This window comes from Sapajus apella, unplaced genomic scaffold (assembly GCF_009761245.1).
Source record: "Sapajus apella isolate SASKATOON/1434 unplaced genomic scaffold, GSC_monkey_1.0 scaffold15, whole genome shotgun sequence".
In the NCBI taxonomy this organism is placed as follows: Eukaryota; Metazoa; Chordata; class Mammalia; order Primates; family Cebidae; genus Sapajus; species Sapajus apella.
Window position 1 is genome coordinate 16,413,003 of NW_022436955.1, and position 22,749 is coordinate 16,435,751.

The 22,749-nt window shown below is 42.3% G+C and overlaps 2 protein-coding genes across 18 annotated transcripts in view; both read left to right on the forward strand.

Moving 5' to 3' along the window:
- The first annotated feature begins 11,593 nt into the window (after positions 1 to 11,593).
- On the forward strand, positions 11,594 to 20,405 carry ZNF19 (zinc finger protein 19). Of its 5 annotated transcripts, none has more exons than XM_032284402.1 (6): positions 11,594 to 11,710; positions 13,119 to 13,190; positions 13,289 to 13,350; positions 16,915 to 17,041; positions 17,578 to 17,691; positions 18,887 to 20,405. In XM_032284402.1, exons 3-6 carry the CDS (start codon positions 13,318 to 13,320, stop codon positions 19,987 to 19,989), a joined length of 1,377 nt encoding a protein of 458 aa, XP_032140293.1. In that variant the 5' UTR covers positions 11,594 to 11,710; positions 13,119 to 13,190; positions 13,289 to 13,317; the 3' UTR covers positions 19,990 to 20,405. The 5 variants fall into 5 exon arrangements, with proteins under 5 accessions (XP_032140293.1, XP_032140294.1, XP_032140296.1 ...); XM_032284403.1 differs by having other exon boundaries at positions 13,119 to 13,153; XM_032284405.1 differs by lacking the exon at positions 11,594 to 11,710 and having other exon boundaries at positions 12,725 to 13,190; positions 16,825 to 17,041.
- The window catches only part of ZNF23 (zinc finger protein 23), a 27,088-nt gene continuing 23,328 nt past the window's right edge, over positions 18,990 to 22,749 (forward strand). For all 13 annotated transcript variants that reach the window (XM_032284391.1, XM_032284395.1, XM_032284381.1 and 10 more), the window contains exon 1: positions 18,990 to 19,099. The gene's annotated coding sequence lies outside the window, so the exon portion shown is untranslated. The remainder of the gene's footprint in view (positions 19,100 to 22,749) is intronic.

Below are 22,749 nucleotides of genomic sequence, written 5' to 3' on the forward strand. Positions count from 1 at the left end.
CATATTTGTGTGTCCAAACCAGAGAAAAGGGCTGCTATTTTATCAGGGATGGTGCTCAGTGTCCTGGATTGTGCAGGACAGCTCCCTACAGTGAAAAATTATCTTGCCTCAAATGTCAATAGTGCTGAGATTAAGAAACTTTGCTCTCTATAAAAGACTATGTAGCTGAAATGTCTTCTGAATAGAGAAAAGGACAGGGAACAGAATCTTAAGGAATACTTACGGTTAAGAAGAGAGGGAAGGTGAAGTAGAGATAACCAAGAGCATCACCAAGAAAGAAGGGAGAAATGAAGCTAAGGGCAGAAAGATTTTCAAGGATAATGGCAGAAAGATTTTCAAGGATGATTTTCAGTGGCGAATAAGACAGTTGAGGGGTAATTGGGCACTGAGCAAATCGAGGCAGCACTTATGGAGCCTTCTTCTGTGAGGTTTAGGAGTGAAAGGAAAGACTGTAAATAGTACTAAGCCAATGTTTTACAAACAGTTTTCAGTATAACCTACGGTAAGAAATCCATTTTATGTTGCAATCCAGTATATACACTTGTGTATATAATTGAAACCAAAGCTTCAGATCAATACTTAGCTCTCCTATGTGCTCTCACCTCTGGTATTTTTTAAAAATTAACTCTCTATTTGAATCTAGTCTTACCTGTTTTCAATCTAAAAAAATTCTGCTCACAGCCCACCACATTTATCTCAAGACCCACTAGGGGTTCTCAAACACTTAAAAAGAAAAACAAGTCTAGAAATAGAATTATCCTCAAGTGCATCTGAACGTCTAATATCAGGGAAGGTTAAAGGTGAGACGGGGAGAGGATATGCCTCGTGGAGCTGTGTGCTAGAAGAACAGGAAGAGCAGCATGGCAAGGGAAGGGTGATCCTTATGGGAAGGCAGGAGATGGGGCACCACTATGTGGGAATAGAGTACAAAGAGGTTGAGGGGCATCTTTGAGGCAACCTTGGTTTTCACAGCAAGGAAGAGGTGATGGTGGCTGGAGAATTAGGAAAGCGGGCAGTAGAGGGTGTAGGGAAAGTGGTAACTGCTTGGAAGAGCTGCTCTGGGGCACCTGGTCACTATGAATGATAGAGTTTTAAGGCAGCAGAGAAGAGGGGTTTTTTAAATTGGTCGTCTATTATTCCAATCCTGATGTTGTGACAGTTGTTTTTTGCCAGACAGAGAAAGATCTATGACAATTGCTCTCTAGTCTGCCCACTGTTTGGGTCACCATTTTTCAGATTTTTATTTGCCTCGTTTACTAACAGTCTCAGCTGTCCCCCTGCTCCTTTTCTCAACATTCCCCTTCTGAGTAAGCCCACTCTCAATTCACACCCAGAGAACTCAGTGCACCAGGGTAATGAGCAGAGGAAGGCCCAGATATGCTCCCCCAGGCAACTCACTGTTAAACTTTTCAGCCACAATGTTATCATATGGATCTAGTTGTTTTTGAGGAAAAATCATTGATTATTGTAGTGTGTGAGTTGTATAGTCGGAAGCCGGTTCACTGTGCACTGGTCACCAACTTGTCTCAAGTCTGGTGAGTCAAGACCACCCCCCACTGGCTGCAGCAGTTTACAAGAAGTGGGTTTATTACTTACAGACAGGCAGCAAGTAACAACAGAAGGCAAGGATTAGTCCCCCAAGGCTCGGGAAAGCTACTGATAGGGGATGGAGTCTCATCTGTATGTGCCCTCCTTTCACTGCACCTGAGGGACCCCAGAGAGCAGCCGGCCCTGGCTTTCTAAATCCTAGAGTAACATGAGTTGCTGGGCTAAAGTGCTGATGGACATCTGTTCTAGGAGGGACTGGAACACAGCATGGGCTGTTCTGGCCAGTCCCCCCCCAGCTCAGGATGTTGCATTCTCAACACATTCTATGGTTTTTCTTGAGAACTACTAATACAAACAAGAAAGAAGAGAAAACCGGGTTGGTCTAAGTCCACCCAGAGAACTGTCCTGCATATGCCTATCTTGCATAGAGTAACAAATATTTATTCAATAATTTGTTCTATTTCTCTAATGTCTACTCTGTGCCAGGAGCTGTTTGAGGTAGTGGGGTACAGCAGGAAAGTAAACAAAGCCCTTGTTCTCATGGAGGTTTTTGTTCTAGTGCTTTAAGATCAAGTCTAGCTGATTTGTGAAGAAAGGGAAAAATAAAACAGGTGTTCTTCACAAGTGTATTTTGCAAAGGGCATAAAAAGCTAATACCTCATGTTAGCATACAGATGTTTAACAAAAGCATACAAGTTGATAAAGATCAATACTTGAATATAGAATATAACTGAAAGTTTTAAAAAGTAGATTGAATTTAACTTAACAGTTAAAATGTCTTCCAGTCTTTAGAAACACAAATGCCATTGAATTCTCTATTCCTATTGTCTGCTTCTCATTTTAAGTTTCCATTTTCCTCAGTGTGAAAAGGTACTGTGAGTCTCCTGCGTCTCTAAGCAAATCGCTCCCTTCCCTTACCAAATAGTCCAGCAGACGCTTTTGAGTCTGACAACAGTATTTAGGCCCAACAATTTCTAACTCTAGAGTGTGTACTCAACTCTTGTAGCCACCAAAAGTTGCGTCTTACTCTTAGACCCTGTGCCCCTTCCTCTGTGAACATTTTCAGGCATTTAAGTAGTATGAAGTCAGAAGTTACTGGGGATACACAGATTTGTGAGAATCTTAGGAAGTAACTTTCTGTGTGGGAAAGTAAAGTGACCTGGGGTTCAAAATCTAGTTTCCTGGATTACTGCTATCTTCCACCTCTGTGATATTTGGCACTGCATTTTAATAGCTTTGTATTTCTGGAATGCTGACAGGAGATTGGAACAGTAATCTCTGAAAGCCCTGTAATTTCAGTGCTGTCTTCTTTCTAGTGTAATTCTCAGGTGTTTTCTATTTCCTGTGTCAGATGCTGAGACCAACATTGACAATGAGTCCACATCAACACAGGAAATGTCTGAAGAAAGAGATATGATGATATCACATGGGCTTCTGGGGAGTATTTAACAGGAAACTAACTTTCCAGAAACATGTGATGTGGAGAAGCACCAGGAAGTCACTATGAGGAAAAATATTCAAGGAAAGGTTCTAAGAATCTGCTATGCAAGGAAACCCTTCAGATGTGAGGAGTGTGGGAGATGCTTCAGCTTTTTTTTTTTTTTTTTTCCTACCTTAGAACCAGAGAATCCACATTGGGGAGAAATCCTATCTATGCAAAGAGTGTGGGAAATTCATTAATGGCAATTCTTTAATTTGGCACCAGAGAATCCATACTGGAGAGAAATCCTATCAGTGTGAGGAGTGTGGGTGAGCCTTTATTAATAGTGCCAATCTAATCAGGCATCAGAGAATCCACAATGGGGACAGACCCTATCTCTGCAAGGAGTGTGGAAATGGCTTCCCCAGTAGTTCTAAGATGGTTATACATCAGAGAATCCATACCGGGGAGAAACCCTATGAGTGTAATGAGTGTGGGAGAGCTTTTGCCATTAAATCCACCTTGAGTTGGCATCAGAGAATTCACAGGGTAGAGAAACCCTATGAGTGTAACAAGTGTCGGAAAACCTTCAGGACTTCCTGCCAGCGGTACCATCATGAGTACACCCACTCTAGAGAGAAACCTATGCTGGACCTTGGTTCTATTGGGCTCCCAGCATTTTTTTTACACCTTTTTCATGGTAATCCCCTTTTGGGTGGGGGAACCACTCTGCCCCCACTCAACAGTTCATGTGTTTTCAGTGGGGCTCTGTTCCCCACTGCAAGCATGGAACATGTGGTCTAGTGTGATCCATCTATGCCATTCTTTCTGTCTAGCCACAGTGATGGGTTTGGAGACCAACACTGATACAATCAGGATGGACCCTGTGACCATCTACCAGGAAGTGACACTCTTTTCTGCTGGTGTTGGATGTTAGCTTTGATCCATATGAAGGCTGAGAAGACAGCCAACCTTATAGATGACAAACTGAGAGATGGAAAGAACTAAATCTATCTCTGGACTTTTTAGTGTTATGAATCAATAAATTCCAGTGTTTTTTTTTTTTTTTTTGCTTAAATAGTTTTGAGTTGGATTTTCTGTCACTTGTAATACAATCCTTATTGATATAGAGCTATTTCAATGTCTCATGTGTTTCAAAGCCTTTGGAATTAACATAACCTGATTTGGCATCAAGTCCATACTAGGAAGAACCTTTCATAGGTATGATGTGTTAGAAAAGCTGTAGCTGTGATTCTAATGGTTCACACACAGGCTAACACTCTTGGTTAATGTGAATGGGGAAAGCCATTTACTCTCAGTTAAATCAGTTGCACATTCAGGCATCCCTAATGGATGGAAATTAAAACAATTTAAGCACTATAATGAAAATTTTAAGTTACCATAAAATTAAATCTCCATCAAATGAATATTCTGTAGGGAAGATTTTTTTTTTAAACTCTTTAAAAAGGAAGTATTTATTTGCTACTCAGTTTCTAGCAGAAATGATGCCAACATTTTAATTTTATTTTAGATATTTCAAGGTATTTCTTTTTTGATCTATCATGGAGAAGATACTAGTGCTTTTCTAATATTGAATCATCTTTATGTTCTTATAAATTTAGTTGGATATTCAAGTTTTTTCTTTTTTCTCTCTTTTTTCTCCTTCCTTCCTTCCTTTTCTTTCTTTCCTTTTTCTCTCTTTCCTTCCTTCCTTCCTTCCTTTCTTCTTTCTTTCTTCTTTCTTTCTTTCTCTCTCTCTTTCTCTCCTCTCTCTCTCTCTCTCTTTCTTTCTTTCGAGACTGGGTCTCACTCTGTTGCCCAGGCTGGAATGCAATGGTATTATTACAGCTCACTGCAGCCTTGACCTCCCAAGTGCAGGTGATCCTCCCACCTCAGCCTCCTGAGTAGCTGGGGCTATAGGCGCATGCCACCACACCTGGCTGTTTGTGATTTTTTTAGAGATGGGGTTTTGCCATGTTTCCCAGGCTGGTCTTGAACTCCTAAGCTCAAGCAATCCACCTGCCTCAGCCTCTCAAAATGTTGGCTTTACAGGCGTGAGTCACCATGCCCAGCCTTAAGTTTCTTTAGCTCCTGCTGGATTGTATTTGTTCATATATTTAGGATATTGGCATCTATATTCATAAGTGACATTTCCCTTTAATCTTCCCGCCATCTTTGTGAAGACTTGAGCACTAGATCATACCAGTTTACTAAATGTAGTTCAGAGGCTGTTCTTTCTCTGTGTTCTGGAGAGGCTGAGTAAGCAGTTATCTGTTCTTGGGATGTTTGAAAACAAAATCCAGCTATAGAGCTGCCTGAGCCAATGCTTTTATAGGTAGAAATAGGGACGATAACTTTATTAATTCCTTCCATGGCATTGATAAATTACATTTTCAATTTCTTCTTGAGCCAATGTTGATGATTTATAATTCCATACTGACATTTAAAAATCCATTAGCCCAGAAATATATCCAAGTGACCTTTCCTATATATATATGTTTGTAAGTAGAGAGAGGGTCTTGCTGTATTGACCAGGCTGGTCATGAACACGTGGCCTCAAGCAGTCCTCCCTCTTTGGCCTCCCAAAGTGCTGGGGTTACAGGCATGACCCATCACACCCAGCCCTATTAAAAAAAATATTTTCAACATATGCCTCTTGTCATTCCCAAGTTTACTGGTCTATAAAACCTCTATCAAGAGTTTTTATTACTCATTTACTTGCAAAAGCTTGACATTATCATAATAATGTCTAGAACAGCATGCCCTTCCTGATCTTTGATCTGGTTAGGGAGCTTTTGGTTCACAATCTGAAGCAAGGTTTTTCAAACTTGGCACTATTGATATTTGGGACCTGATCATTTTTGGTGGGGGCTGTCTTGTGCACTGTAGGATGTTTACTTGTATCCCTGGCCTGTAGTAGGAAAACGCACATCCTCAGGGAATGGCTGGGGCTCCAGTAGCCCTCAGAGCAGAATCTTATCCTCAGTATCACCACAAGATGGAGGAGGAGCTAAGAGAAAACACAGGACTTGGCAATCAGTATCAGTTGTTTATTATGGCAAGGTAGGTTACAAGTGGGTACAGACACAGGGGGGCCATCTGAGATACCTCTGGAGACATCTGGGGGTAGTGCTGGAACACAGGCTGCCCAGCCCCTTGTTAAGGCATTCATTCCAGGGTTCAGTCATCAGATGTCGGGGCAGACAAAATGAAGCTTACTGGTATATATCATACCACCCATATTTTCTCAGAATTTTAGATTTACTTCATTTAGAGTTTTAATCCACCTGGAATTAATTTTTATAATTGTGTGAAGAATCTAATTCTATTATCCTATTGAGATATCCAAATGTTCCTATATTATTTATTGAATAATGCCTCCTTTCTCCATTGTTTTTTTCTTCCTTAGCTTTATTGTATGATTAGCATACTTGATTTCCACAAAAGGTCTTACTGGGATTTTGAATGGGATTGCTTTGAATATTTAGATTGATTTTGGGAGAATTGACTTTTTTTTTTTTTTTTTTGGAGACAGAGTCTTGCTCTGTTTTCCAGACTACAGTGCAATGGCACAATCTCAGCTGACCACAACCTCTTCCTCCCGGGTTCAAGCAATTCTCCTGCCTCAGCCTCCTGAGTAGCTGGGGCTACAGGCATGCACCACCACACCTAGCTAATTTTTGTATTTTTTTTAGTAGTAGAGGTGGGGTTTCACAATATTGGCTAGACTGGTCTCGAACTCCTGACCTTGTGATCTGCCCGCCTCAGACTCCCAAAGTGCTGGTATTACAGGCGTGAGCCACTGTGCCTGGCCGAGAATTGACATCTTAACAATATTGACTTTTGTAACCAATGAACATGGTATAGCTCTCTGTTCATTTCCTTTGTCATTTTTTGTAGTTTTTGGTTTGCATGTCTTGTACATATTTGGTTAGATTTATACCTAAGCATTTACTGTGCTGCTGTAAATGGCACATTAAAAATAATTATTGAAATTGCATTGTAGGAAATACATTGTAGGAAATTAGCATTTTGTACCTTGACTTCTATTCTGTGACTTTATTGATTTCACTTTTAATTTTAGGACCTTGTTTTGTAGATTCTTTGGGACATCTTATATACATAATCATGTCACCTGCAGATAGTAACAGTTTTGGTCGTCCTTCCAATCCATGTGTCTTTTATTTCAATTTTTTTTTAGACACAGGCTCATTCTGTCATGCAGGCTGGAGTGCAGTGGCACATTCTCAATTCACTGCAACCTCCACCTCCTGGGTTCAAGCAATTCTCATGTCTCAACCTCCTGAGTAGCTGAGATTACAGGTGTGTGCCACCTCACCCAGCTCATTTTTGTATTTTTAATAGAGATGTGGTTTTGCCATGTTGGCCAGGCTGGTCTCAAACTCCTTGCCTCAAGCAGTCCACCCACCTTGGCCTCCCAAAGTGCTGGGATTACAGATGTGAGCCACTGTGTCTGACCTGTCTGCCTTTTCTTTGTTTTTTACTGGCCTTGCTCTTGCTAGGACTCCCAATATGATGTTAAATAGTAGTGGTAAGTGCAGACATACCTGCCATATTCACAATATTGGAGGGAAAGACATTCTGTCTTTCATCATTAAGTATGTTTTCAGCTGCAAGGAGAGAATAACATTGAATTATATGTCAGTATAGCTACTGCAGCACAATATTTAGCTTAACTACATATATTTGGCAGCCAAGACAAAAATGACTTCACGTGTGAAACTTAAGTTCCACCACAGCCTCAGCCAATTTGTGGCTAGGATTTTCAGAGATGTGGTAGAGAAGTTAGTATTTTCTCCACCATTTTCAAGTCAGGAGTAACAGTAAATATGCCATGATCATATACTATAGTCTGGGTACCATGATCTGCTATTACTCATAGCTTCAGTTAAAGATATTGTAGGAGTTAGAGGGATACCTGGGTAGTTAGATTGTGAGGTAACCAGAAAGGTGGCTCCCATTCGAATCTAAGGAATGGTCAGTCTTCAAAATAATTATGTTTGATGAGAGAGACTTGACAGACATGAATATGAGTATCATATTAGTCTTTTCTCAAAATACTATACAGACATACCTGAGAATGAGTAATTTATAAAGAAAAGAGGTTTGATTGGCTAACAATTCCATAGGCTGTACGGGAGGCATGGCTGGGAGGCCTCAGGAAACTTACAATCATGGTGGAAAGCAAAGGGGAAGCAGGCACAACCTTCATATGGCCAGCAGGAGAGAGACAGCAAAGGAGGAAGTGCTACCAACTGTAAAACAACCAGATTGCATGAGAACTTACTACCAGGAGAACAATAAGGGGGAAATCCACCCCCATGATCCAATCACCTTCCACCAGGCCCCTCCTCCAACACTGAAGATCGTAATTCAACATGAAATTTGCCTGGAGACACAGAGCCAAACCATATCAAGTATATATTTCCTTAGAGGTGATACGATGGCTGGGGAGCCAGGCCAGTGTGAATTAGCTATTATTATTAATTATCTTGAAAACTGGGAGACTTTCCAGACAAATGAGAGTAGAAATTTTCTTCCTTCCCCCTCCCTGCAAAAGGAAAACAAGTTATTCCCAACTCTTTTTGTTTTTTATTTTAGTGCTCCAATCTTCTGACAAGAATATGCTCAACTCTTCACCAAGTAAACACACAGGTTCCCATGTTTCTAAAAACTGATAAAATTAGCAATGTTTGTTTTATACCTAGACTTAATGGACATTTATGTAATGTAGATATCCAGAATAGGCAAATCTATAAAGTAAGAAAGTGGTTGTCTAGAATTGGGGGAAGAAGAGAGGGTGTGTACTTATTTGTGTATTAATTTTCTATTGGTGTTGTAACAAATTGCCATGAGTAGTGGCTTAAAACAACACTAATTTATCTTACAGTTTTGGAGGTCAGAAATCCAAAGTGGGTCTCATTGATATAAATTCAGGATTTAGACTAAGGAAAGAATCTGTTTCCTTGCCTTTTTTATTCTCTGGAGGCCACTCACTTTCCTTGACCCTTGGCCCCTTCTTCCATTTTCAAAGCTGGTGAAGTTGGGCTAAGTCCTTCTTGTGCTCTCATCTCTGTGGTTCTCTTTCAATTCCCTCTTTCATGTTCAAGAACTCTTATGATGACATTGGGCCCATCTGAATAATCCAAGATGATAATTTTTAAAAATTTATTTATTTTACTTCAGGTGCATACTACATCTGGCATTTCTCCCCATGTTAACCCTCCCCACCCTCCTCTAAGACAGGGTCTCACTTTGTTGCCCAGGCCAAAATGCAGTGGCTAAATCCAGGCTCACTGCAGCCTTGATCTCCCAGGCCCAAGTGATCCTCCCAACTCAGCCAGTAGCTGGGACTACGGGCCTGTGCCCATACCTGGCCAATTTTTGTTCCTTTTTGGAATTTTTTTTTGGTAGAGACAGGGTTTTGTCATCTTGCCCAGGCTGGTCCAAACTCCCAGGCTTAAGCGATTTGCCCACTTGGACATCCCATAGTGCTGGGATTACAGATGTGAGCCACTGCTCCCAGCCCCAAGGTAATCTTAAAGTCATCTGACTAGCAATCTTAATTCCACCTGCAACCTCATTTTCCCTTTGTCATGTAACCTAACATACAGATTCTAGAGATCCGGACATAGACATCTTTGAGGGGAAAAAAACACCATTCTGCTTACCACAGGGAAAATGGAGAATGGCTGCTGATGGTTATGAGATATCCTTTGGGGAGATGAAAATGTCCTGGAATTGACTGTGGTGATGCTTGCACAAGTCTGTGGACACACTAAAACCTATTTAAGTTTATACTCTACATGGATGAATAGTATGGTGTGTGAATTAAATGTTAATAAAGCAGGTATGTGTGAGTGTTCAGTATTTCTAAAACTAAATTATTTCACCTTCTTTCCTGAAACCAGCTCCTGTTCTTCAATTCCTGATCTCAGCTATTAGGTCATCCAAAATTCATGGCTATCATAGATGCTCTGGCTGCCTCGTATTCAATCATTTTTTAAAATGTTCACCGTTTTCACTTCCTAGTTACTTAATATATCCTTCCTCAGACTTGCTCTTTCTTAATGTGTCTGAGTCTTTACCTCTAAGGAGGATAGCTTTTTTGTCCAATGACCCTTTGGCAATCTGGTGACACCTTCAAAACCAATTAAAATACAATTAAAGTTTTTTTAGAATTTGTCATACAGAAATATAAGTGCATCTTTGCCAACGTGATGAAATGAAATAACAAGACTTAAAGGTGGGCCCAAATAACAACAAGGATAATTTCAAACTGGTGATGAGAATAGCCATATTCTGAGAGCTGCATAAACTGTAATGTGACATGAAAATATCTGTGATTTCTACTGTAGTTTGTTGCCAACATATAATAGAAGAAGATGCTAAATTTCGGTTAGGGATTAGCGAAAACAATGATATACTTTACTTCCTACTCAAGGTCTCTAAGGATCCCTCGGGGTTAACCTCCTCCCGGGCGTAGAACCACTGAGAAGAGCGCTCCGGCATCCTAGAGAGGAAGCACGCGATGCTGGGCGCAAGGCCGACGTAATGACACACTTCCGTTGACGCAGCATTTTCCGTTTTTCCCGAGGTGAGTGTTGCGGTTTGTTGCCCAGGAGTCGTTGCTAGGCGCAGGCACTTGAGCTGTAGAGAAGGCTGTCGGCTTCGTCCCTGCTGCCGCAGTGGAGGGAGTCAGGGTGGCCCCTCCGGGTCCGGGGAGCGAAGGCTGCTTGGGTGCCTTCGCTCCCCAAGGCCCGCGTCGGCGCCTTGGGTAATGGAGGCTGTGGATATGGGCGGCTGGATGGAAAGGATGCTTGTGCTCTCGACACAGCCCAGACCTCATCTGCATATTGGGCCACACCTTCTTTCTGAGCAGCTAAGTGCCAGTTGCTGCTCTAGATTCCGGAGATGCAGCCGTGAATGAGGCGGGGTCCGCCCCCAGGGAGCTTTGATCCCAATAGGAAAGTCATGTGGGAAAATCATGTATTAATCACCTCTGGTCATTTCACTCTACCTGCCCGTGGCTTAGTGCATGTAGGTCGAAGACCATGTTCTTGACCTGCACAAAGCATGGTTTTGTCCCTTGTGACTTACTCAGCATCATCTAGCAGCACACTCCCCCTTGACTGTGCTACTACAGTCTTCTTGACGATTCACTACTAGAACATAGCTTTTGCATATGCTGCTACTTTTGTAAAGATTTCCTTTATACCTTAGTTAATTTATATTCTTAAGCTTTCCCATCCAGGCTAGTTTCCCCTGGCAGTGATCAAAGTTGTGAACTTAAAAGTTATTTGAGGCCGGGCGCGGTGGCTCCCGCCTGTAATCCCGGCACTATGGGAGGCCGAGTAGGGTGGATCACGAGGTCAAGAGATTGAGACCATCCTGGTCAACATGGTGAAACCCTGTCTCTACTAAAAATACAAAAATTATCTGGGCATGGTGGCGCACGCCTGTAGTCCCAGCTACTCGGGTTCCAGCGGCAGGAGAATTGCTTGAACCCGGGAGGCGGAGGTTGCGGTGAGCCAAGATCGGGCCATTGCACTCCAGCCTGGGTAACTAGCAAAACTCAGTCTAAAAAAAAAAAAAAAGTTATTTCAGAAAGTCTTGGTTAATGTATGTTTTTCCTTTAGACAAAGCTCCGCAAGCAACAGGATCGTCCCCCTTCTCTCTCTGCTTCATCTCTTGTGTCACACGTGACCCGGCATGAAATAGATATGCGATAAATGTTTGTTGAATGAAGAAAGCACAAATCAGTGGTATATAGGAAAAGGAATATGGTATGAGTGGAGTGTTTAACAGGGACACCAAACTTGGTCTGTAGAGACAGATCATGATCTGAAGGTGAAGGGTGGCTAGATTACTGGAGAGTATGGCAGGCAAAGAATCTCAGTTAGAGTGGTTCTGAGGTTGGAGAGGAGTAGTTCATACAGAACAAACAGTAGGTATGAAGGTCCTGAGTTAGCATAGAGGAAACTGAAAGGCGGCCATTGTAGCTAAACTAAGAGAAAAGAGGAAGGTGGCACAAGATGAGGCTGGCAGAAAACTGCATCATGCATTAAGTCTCTGTAGGGAAGATGCTGGCTTTTTATAGAATATTGCTGTTTAACAAGAATACAAAGTGTAGGGGATGATATAGTTAAACCAATAATCCAGATGTTTTAGTGTGTTGAGGTGGCCCTTCAGGATCCTTTGGTAGTCAGTTTCTGGTTATTACCGGGCCCTTGAATGGGGCAGTGAACTAAAAAGTTGCCTGCCCCAGGTCGAAGTAAAGGAAGACTTACTCTGGGACTTTTTTCCTGGATTTTCTTGGCCAATCTTGTTTATTCTTTTATATTAACCTTAAAATCATTTTGCCAAGTTCTAAAAGCATTCATTTTAGGATTACTATTGGAAAGTATTTAGTGTAGTTGTTAAAAGCATGACTTGGCCCGGTGCGGTGGATCATGCCTGTAAATCCAGCACTTTGGGATGCCAGTGTGGGTGGATCACTTGAGGCCAGGAGTTTGAGACTTAGCCTGGGCAACATGATGAAACCCCGTCTATACTAAATTTATGAAAATGTGCCAGGTGTGGCGATGCATGCCTATAATCACAGCTACTTGGGAGGCTGAGGCAGGAGAATTGCTTGAAACCTGGGAGGCAGTGGTTGCAGTGAGCTGCAGTTGTGCCACTGCACTCCAGCCCAGGTGACAGAGGTAGACTCTGTCTCAAAAAAAACCAAAACAAAGCAAAAACAAAAAAACCCTAAAACATGACCTTTGAAGCCTGGCAGATCGCGTGTGGGATCTAAGTTCATCCATTCACTGGCTGAGTGTCTTGGTAGAAGAAATTATTCTCTTAGCCTTCTCATTTGGGAAAAATTAAATGTTTGAAAAATTTTTGTGAGGACTAAATAATATGCATTTTCCACCCAAAAACATTTTCCTATTTTTTTAACCTTTTATGTTCTCAGTAAAATTGATTTTTAAAAATAAAGGTTTGGGATTCCTCTTGTTAAGTTTTGCTCTGAGTTTATTGGTGTCTTTTGCTTGTTTTGCTCTTCATTTAGCTTGGTGTTGGTGAGGACAGGCTCTGGTGTCCTAGGATAAGTTAGTTATTCTTTCAAAAGCTGTTTCTTCAGAATTAAAAGCCTCATGGTATGGTGTGGACTAAAAAGTACATATGTATACGCCACTTACCCAGTGAGCATTTAGTAAGTGATTGAGGCTTGTTATTGGCAAGTTTGTTGCATTAAAGAGAGCCTTTTACTGGGCTGAGCTCAACATTGGTTCTCTTTGTTTCTTCCCTCAGCCTTTGCCTCCTAAGAGGGAGCCCAGGTGATGGCAGCCATACCTCTGAAAGCTCAATGCCAGGTGAGCTGTGGATCCCTGAGGTCAGCTTTATGGAGTTCTGATTTGAAAGAAGTGAGGGGTGGGAGCAGGTAGATAACGGTGATCCTGGCAAGTCTTAGAGCCAAACCAATAGGAAGACCCCTGTTGATTCCTTCAACTGGGTGCTGGGAAAAGAGGTAGGACTGGGTGCTGAGGAGAGAGCTAGGGCCAGTGAAGATGGAAACAGGAGAGGGTTACCTGGAAAGCCGAAGTACAGCCTCCTGAATTCTCAGAATCTCTGCTGGGCTGGAGAATCCCCAGGTTCAGTAGCTGTCCTCTTGCAGAGGGATTTCTGAGAATGAGGGACTCAGTCTGGTGACGTAGGGATCAAGGATAGGATGGAAGTGATCAAGATCAGCAAGGGCACAAAGTTCTTGGAAAGTAGGAGTGGAGGGACAGCAGGAAGAAGACAAGAAAGAGGGGGCCTATCTCATTTGTTCTCCAAAACAAAGAAGGAAGTTTGGGCTTCAGAATCAGGGAACATATATTCTCGAGGTCACTACTGCTGGCTAAGCGAGACAGTGGGCTGTGATCGGAAAGTCTACACTAGGACAGGACACCTGGAGTTAGGGATTTCATTAGGCCTCGGAGGCGTGGTAGCCTGGAGCAAGTCATTGACTGCTTTGCATCTCAAATGAATTCATTTGTAAATGCACATAAGTACATTACATTTATGGGACAGGGGAGTTGATTTCCTGAATTATATTTCACTTTTTGAGCTGGAGTTGCTGCTTGGTCATTTCTTTCCTCCTGGCACTTATTTATCTAGTAACTTAGTACCCATGAACCATATCCCAAGTCCCAATCTCATATTTCTCACATCCTTCAGTTTTCTCTACCTGACTGTCTCACTGATACATCAGCTTCCTTGGAGTTCCTACCCTCTACTGGTTTTTCCACAAGTCTCTGACATCACACTATATTGTAGTCCTAATTAATCAGTTTCTAAATTGCTGTGTAATTGTTGACTGTGTTCTTCCCAATACCATTTCTAGAAAGATACGAAGTCTTGTTTTTTCTTCTCCCTCTTTTACTTGGGCCATCTTTTCTATTACATTTAGAGTTTGTCATTCCTTCTCTGGGATTTTGTTTGCAGAGCTTCCTGGATAGATTCTCTATGTATAGTTGTGCACCTTCCCATTACCTAGTCACCTGATACACCTCAGTTCCCTGAGTTTGGATTTTATCCTCCAATACAGGGTTCTCAAACTTCAGTGTACATCAGAATTACTTGGAAGATTTACTGAAGTGTGGACTGCTCTCACGATGGGGCCCAAGAATTTGCCTAACAAGTTCCCAAGTGATGCACCAGCTACAAGAATATAAAGTGTCCGTAGGGGATGATATAGTTAAAACAATAAACCCAATGTTTTAGTGTGTTGAGGTGGCCCTTCAGGATCTTTTGGGTAGTGAGTTTCTGGTTATCACCGGGCCCTTGAATGGGGCAATGAACAAAAAAGATGCCTGCTTCAGATCCAAGTAAAGGAAGACTTACTTGGGGATTTTTTTTTCCCGAATTTTCTTGGCCTTTCTTGTCTATTCTTTTATATTAACCTTAAAATCATTTTGCCAAGTTCTAAAAACATTTCTGTTAGGATTACTATTGGAAAGAATTTAGTGTAGTTATTAAAAGCGTGACGTGGCTGGGTGCGGTGGCTCATGCCTGTAATCCCAGCACTTTGGGAGGCCGAGGTGGGTGGATTATTTGAAGCCAGGAATTTGAGACTAGTTTGGGCAACATGATGAAACCCTGTCTCTACTAAATTTACAAAAATGCGCCAGATGTGGTGGCACATGCCTATAATCCCAGCTACTTGGGAGGCTGAGACTATACTCTGAATACCACTGTTCTAGTTTGTGGCGATTCATTCAAGAGGTTCCTTCGGGAGTTGATGGGGTCAGGTTGTCAGCTGGGCAGACGATAGATTCAGTGTGGGACAAGCCTGGAAGTGGAGCTAAAGTGTCCCCAGCTGTTGACCTTGTGTGCTGATTGTACCATGGTAAGGAAGAGTCAGATTCCAGAAATATGTAGGTGATAAAATTGGCAGGACTTGAGTATTAACTATCAGCAGTTAGTGACAATGGGGCTTTGAATGTCTCGTATTAATCTCAAGTTCAAGCATTAGAGAGTGAGCTGAAATTGGTGTTATTATCAGAGAGGGAAAAATACTGCCACTCACTATGCCACTTAGTTTATATAATTTAGAATGGGAGCCATTTTGGGGAAGATGAGTTTGGTGTTGCATGATGAGCCAGTGTATTGGGTCCTCCAGAGAGTCTGAGGCAGTGCTGGGGTGAGGGGGATGTGGAGATGTGCAAAATCAGCTGAGGCATTGGAAGGTGGGAGTATCCCTGAGCACTCTGGTAATGAAGTTTAATACCCATATCTGAGGAGTGACTAGAGTCTCTAAACCAGATGTCAGAACTTCGTGGAAAGGTAGAGTTGAGGCCAGTAGGGAGGGAAAAGAGTATCTATTGAAAAAGCATGGGGGACTGGGCATGGTGGCTCATACCTGTAATCCCGGCACTTTGGGAGGCTGAGGCAGACGGATCCCTTGAGTCCAGGAGTTCAAGACCAGCCTGGGGAACATGGCAAAATTGCGTCTGTACAGAAAATACAAACAGTAGCCAGGCATGGTGGTGTGCACCTATAGTCCCAGCTACTCAGGAGGCTGAGGTGGGAGTCTCATCTGAGCCAGAGGTGAGCTGAGATTGTGCCATGGCACTCCAACCTGGGTGACACTGTCAAAAAAGAATGAAAAAACAAGAAAAAAAGGAGAAAAATAACAAAAACTAAAACTAAAACCCCGAGATGCATGAATCTTAGTTGGCAGAAGCTGCTACAGATTGTCTTGAGGTATAAAGATAAGGAGCTAAAAGAGCTTCCCAGCAGCAGCCATTTAATTCTAGAAGCATCATTTTCTAGGAAAACCCATCAAGGAGCAGAGTCGATTGTACCAGGAGACTCTCAGCTCCCTCTGCAGGATGCTCTTGAGCACAGGCAGCACAGCCCTTTATCAAGAATCATATGGGAGTTGAATGAGACAGGCCCATCAGTGCAAACCATGACTCTGTTCTTGTTTCATGGGCATAAGGTTTGGGGCAGGGTGAGCACATGTGGGGAAGAGATGGATTGGCTGGGAGTAGGGAGTACCTAATAGGAACATGTAGGTCCTGAGATACCATTTGAAGCAAATTGTTTACTTGTAGGTGCAACACCAAAAAACTGAAAATATTTACTAAATCAAAGATTTTGCTGTGGGAAGGTTAACTAATAAGAAACTTCTTTCTTAGGGTGTAAAAGTGTTAAATCACATTTTATGACAGTAAATTTTGTATCCTAATGGAAGCTCTTCTGGTAGTGAGAGAAGTTCCAGGTTTTTGCTTGTAGAAATAGTCATATAATGGTCTAATATCTAGTTCTTTTCGCCTTTTCTCATTATGCATCCCTCACAGGACCTTCCCTCAACCCCCTACCTGTCTTCTCTGCCCCATACTCTGGCCCAGAGCCAGAGGATTGGCTCTGGGGTAGCTCTGTTGTTTTAGGAGATGGTGACCTTTGAGGATGTGGCTGTGCACTTCACTAAGACAGAATGGACTGGTCTTTCTCCTGCCCAGAGGGCCCTGTACAGAAGTGTGATGTTGGAGAATTATGGGAACCTGACTGCTATGGGTAAGACCATTTTCCTCCTAGGACTCAGATCTGTACTTTTCAGTTTTCTTCCTTCTTTTACAGACTGGGTGATGGGTGTGGTGTGGAGAGGAGAGGCTGTCTCTTGTGTCCTCCACTGAGCGACTACAGGGCTGAGGCTCAGTGACCAACTTCAAAGATTGCTGGGTAGGGAGAGGTCTTGAGTCACTTTGGTCTCCCAGTGAAGGGAATTACTGTCCCCTGGTAGGAGTATGTTTCTTCTTCCAAGGGGTTCTGCCCACTAAGAAATAAGTAGTGTTTGTTGTCTGGGGAAGACCATGACTTCTTCCCTGTGTTTGCTCATGCCTTGCAGATCTCACTAACTTAATTTTTCTTGATTTTTTTTTTTTAGGAAGAAGTCACAAATGCTCAGTTTCCTCTTGATCAGAATCTCTTTGGCCTTCCCCAGTCAAGAACTCTCTTCTCTGGGTCTTATTCTTACTGAGACATCTAGGGTTTTCCTTCTTTTGAAACACCAGATACAGGGCTGAAAAGTACCATTTTCTTCCTTTTTTCAGGGTACCCAGTTCCCAAACCTGCACTGATCTCGCTCCTGGAGGGAGGGGACATGGCTTGGGACCTGGAAGCACAGGATGATCCCCTGGCAGAGGGGACCAAAAACATCTGTAAAGGTAGGAAAGGCAGGTTTAGAACCAACAACTGTAGAGTTTTATGGAGCACTGTATTTAAAAGTGAACCATGCTGGGCAGAATTTAAATATAATAGGTGATTTCACCTAATAACTAAAATATGAAACCTTTCCCACCAATCTTAACTCATACTAACTTGTAACCACCCAGTACGTCTCATCAGCAATCCCTGAATCAATTGCTCCTTTCTTAGTTGCAACATTGCCTACCTTAGTGGTCTTCCTTGGTTGGGATGGATTTATTCAGGAGCAGTTTTTGAGCAACTTGCTATGTACCAAACTTTGTTTAAGAAGTTCTGGAAGATACAAGTTGTGGAGGCAGATGTAAAAAGCTAAAAAGAAAAGTTTTAAGTGCTATTAGGAATAGGATAGCCAATGTGAAGGTAAAATGGACCAGATCTTCCCAAAGGTTGGCCATAAACGGGGAGAGCTGAGTCAGATAACACTGAGAAGTCATGGCATGAGAAGATTTTTTTTTTTTTTTTTAATTCAAAGGAATTCAGGGCTGAGCACAGGATGGGAGGTTCCTTTAGAATAGGCAAGTGGATGACTAGAGCAGGCCATTGAGAAGGTGGGTGGAGAGTCTGAGATAAAAGGCAGGTCTGAAAGGGTACTCTAACAGCTGGGTTGAAATGACCCCCAGGGAGAAAAAAGGAGGGCTGAATCTTAACCATTAAGGTATGTTTAATTTCAGTGAGAGAAGGAAGAGAAAATAGACAGTCAAATGGTCAGATGGGTGCCACCAAGAGCAAATAGTGAAGCTGAAGGCAGAGACAGGAGTTTCAGTGCAGCTGGTCTGTGGAGAGCAAGTAAATGGAAAGTGATGAAGCTGGGGCAGCACTTCAGTCTGTTATTCTAAGAATCTGAAAAAGAATCATCAAGACAATTGAGAAGCTGGTGGTCTGTTCTCACACTCCTGTCTCTGGTGATGATTCTTTTTCAGACTCTTGGTTACCACCTTTACTTCCGTCTCAGATTACTCCTCTCCCAGCATTCCCCTTTGGAGTTCCCTTACTCCTTTAACTCGCACTCATAGGATGAACTTGATTAACCTGCAGATGAGTTCCAGGTACTGATGTGAAAGTTGAAATGATCTCTTTTAAAGCCTTGTAATTTTCAGTGCTCTATCTAGTATAGTTCTCAGTGGCATTGTTTGTGTTTTCTGTCTGTTACGTCAGATGCTGAGACCAACACTGACGGTGAATCCGCATTAACTCAGAAAATTTCTGAAGAAAGAGATGGGATGATGTCACATACGCAGCTGAGGAGTGTCCCTCAGAGAACCAACTTCCCAGAAACATGTGATGTGGAGAAGTACCAGGACATCCCCACAGTAAAAAACATCCGAGGAAAGGTTCCAGGAATCCACTGTGCAAGGAAGCCCTTCATATGTGAGGAGTGTGGGAAATCCTTCAGCTATTTTTCTTACTATCTTAGACACCATAGAATCCATACTAGGGAGAAACCCTTTGTGTGCAATGAGTGTGGAAAAGCCTTTAATGGCAATTCTTCATTAATGCGGCACCAGAGGATTCACACTGGAGAGAAACCCTATCAGTGTGAGGAGTGTGGGCGAGACTTTAATGATAATGCAAATCTGATCAGGCATCAGAGAATCCACAGTGGGGACAGACCCTATTACTGCATAGAGTGTGGAAATAGTTTTACCAGTAGTTCCGAGTTTGTTATACATCATAGAATCCACACTGGGGAGAAACCCTATGAGTGTAATGAGTGTGGCAAAACTTTTGTTGGTAATTCACCCCTACTTCGGCATCAGAAAATCCACACTGGAAAGAAACCCTATGAGTGTAATGAGTGTGGCAAAAGTTTTGGAAGGACTTCCCATCTAAGCCAACATCAGCGTATTCACACAGGGGAAAAGCCTCATTCTTGTAAAGTATGTGGACAAGCCTTCAGTTGTCATACAAAACTAACTCGGCACCAGAGAATTCACAGTGAGGAGAAGTCCTTTGACTGTGTAGATTGTGGAAAAGCCTTCAGTGCTCAGGGACAATTAAAAAGGCATCTGAGAATTCATATTCAGGAATCTTCCTCTGTATGTGATGAGTGTGGAAAAGCCTTCACTAGCAAAAGAAATCTTCATCAACATCAAAGAATCCATACTGGAGAGAAACCCTATGGGTGTAGCAAGTATGAGAAGGCCTTTAGGACTTCTTCCCAGCTAGGTTATCTTGAGCACGTGCACTCTGGAGAGAAGCCTGTGCTGGATATTTGTCGTTTTGCCCTCCCGGAATTTTTTACCCCCTTTTACTGGTAATAGTACACTCCAGTGAAATGTACTGAGTGAATTCTGTCTTCTACTCAGGAATGGAATGTGTGACACAGGCCTGGCTCAGCCTCTGATTTATCCCTCAAGCCACAGTTACTGATTCAGATGTTAGTATATGACCAAAGATGGTCTAATTAGAGTTCCAGGATTGCAAGAGCTAATAGGAAGAAATGCTCTCCTTCTCCACCCCAACTGGTTTTAACGCTGAGAAGAACTAGATTCTCACAGAGGCTGAGAATGAAGTCAACACACTAAAAAAGGCATCTGAGAATTGGAGAGCAGTTTAAGACTGAAGATAGTGTTTGAACAGCCACATCAGACCATGTCTGAACCTAAAAATACAAATGGGTTTTTGAATTGCAGTAGCCATTAAATTCCATTTTTGTTTTTGGCTTTGGCACATTTGAGTTAACTGTTCTTCCCTTGGAACAGAATTTTGACTTAAACAGTGTTGTTAGTCTTCAACATGTTATCCCTGAAGACTTATTTGAAAAGTCTTCAGGAATAACATACCTGAATGGATGGAGAAATGTTTTGTGCATATGTTATGTAGGAAAGTCTTTAGTAATAGCCATGGCAGCTCCTAAACCCCATGATTGTAATGAGATTGAGAAGCCCACTGTGACACTGGAGAGCCCAGGTTGTATCAGACACCACAAGTAAATAGAAATTCTAACAACTTGAGCTCTATAACAGAAATCTCATATAACAAAATTATGTCTGCACCAGTGAATGTTCTCAAGAAAAGTCTTAACTAGGAAACTAAAGGCTTTCACTCTGAAAGCTTTTATTTTCTGCTTATTCAGTTTTTTATTTGGAATGAATGCTACTCTAGGCATTAAACTGGGAAATGCCAGGCTATTGTAGCTATTATAGCTTGGCATTTGCCGTTTTAGTTCCTAGGACAGCGTGCTCACTTTGGCCTTTGATCTGGGTAGGGAGCCAAGGAAATGCTATGGTTCTTAGTCATAAGACACTGCAGAGATACTGGCCCTTTTCTTTGGTGATAAACATAATCTGCACACTTCTTTTTCTCCCATGTGCCCTCCTGCTGCCAGTTAGTGTTGGAATCTTCTTACCCAATTTCAGACTTAATGGCTTATTGAGTCTAACAATTGGGTGGCTTCACCACCTCTTCCTTACTTGCCAGCAGATGAATGAGCAGCTGTATCCTGTGCTTGGGTTGACCAATGAATGACAGACTTGGGGAATTAAGTAAATGCTTTTTAATTGAAATCTAGCACAAACATAAAAATGCATGAGTTGGCTGGGTGCGGTGGCTCACGTAATCCTAGCACTTTGGGAGGCCGAGGCGGGCAATTAAGGTCAAGAGATTGAGACCATTCTGGCCAATGTGGTGAAACCCCCGTCTCTACTAAAAATACAAAAATTAGCTGGTCGTGGTGGCGCACACCTGTAGTCCCAGCTACTCGAGAGGCTGAGGCAAGAGAATCACTTGAACCCCGGAGGCGGAGGTTGCAGTAAGCTGAGATTGCATCACTGCACTCCAGCCTGGTGAAAGAGCGAGACTCCCTCTAAAAAAAAAACAAAACCCATGAGTCATGGTTGTACAACTTGAGTTTTTTCAAAGGACATAGCCTTATAATCACCAAGATAAAGAAATAGAACATAGCACCTTACAAGCCTCCCGTACCTTATTACAGTTCTTATGGAACCTCTACCCTGACTTATATCACCAGAAATTATTTTGTTCTTTTGTGTCAATGGAATAATCAGTACAGATTCATTCTCATTGCTGTGTATTATTACATTACATGAATATACCACAATTTATTGCTTACTGTTGGTGGGCATTTGGGTTATTTCAAGGGGGATCATTTTGGAGGCAGAATATCTTAAAGCCACCCAGAAAAAAAACTGTTTAAAGTAATGGTGGTCGCGGGCTGCTTCAAATGGTGCTGCTTCATCCCAGCTGCCCTGTAGTAAATGATAACAGCAGTCAACTTTTTTGGCACTTAACATATGACAGACACTTTCCTAATCACACAGATTTACGCAGTACGATAACTATGAAGAGCGTGCTATAATTAGCTCCATGTTACAGTTGAGGAGTCATTAATTAGGTTGCCCAAGGATGCAGTAGTGGAGTAGGTATTCAAACCCAGGCTGTCTGGTTTCAGAGCTTGTGTTCTAACTGTTGCACCATATGGCCCTATAGAGGTTGTATGTAAAGTATGTGACGCTGTGTCTTGGTAACAGAAGAGACTGTTGGAAGAAACAGATATGCTCCTTTGGGGTAGAGGAGAATATTAGGATCAAGTCAAGTTTGGGAGGCTGTGCTTGGCTTCACACAATGGGAGGTGGGAAATTGGCATCAGAGAGGAAACTATAGGTTGAGATGGAATCATAAGACATGTCCAATAAAGACTGTCCCAGCAGAGCTGTCGTGAAGGAGGTAGCATGCCTCCAGTATGCAGAGGATCTGGTCCCCGACTTACTGGCTTTGTACCTCTCAACACCGTCTGAAAATGGGTGTCTTCATATCATGTACCTGAACCAGAGAGCTGGCTCCACTGAGGTCCAAGTGAGACCCCCTCACTTCAGCTTTGAGGTGTAGGGATATCTGAGTGAGGTTTGTTTCCTTTTTTCAGGACTTCACTAGTTAGCTCCCTTGGCCCTAACCCCAGTGCCACTGTCAGGAAGCCCCCTCCAATTGAGTAACTGTCCCTGAATCGGTTATGATTAATGTATTAGTTTTCTTTGGCTTTTTTTTTTTTTTTTTTTTTT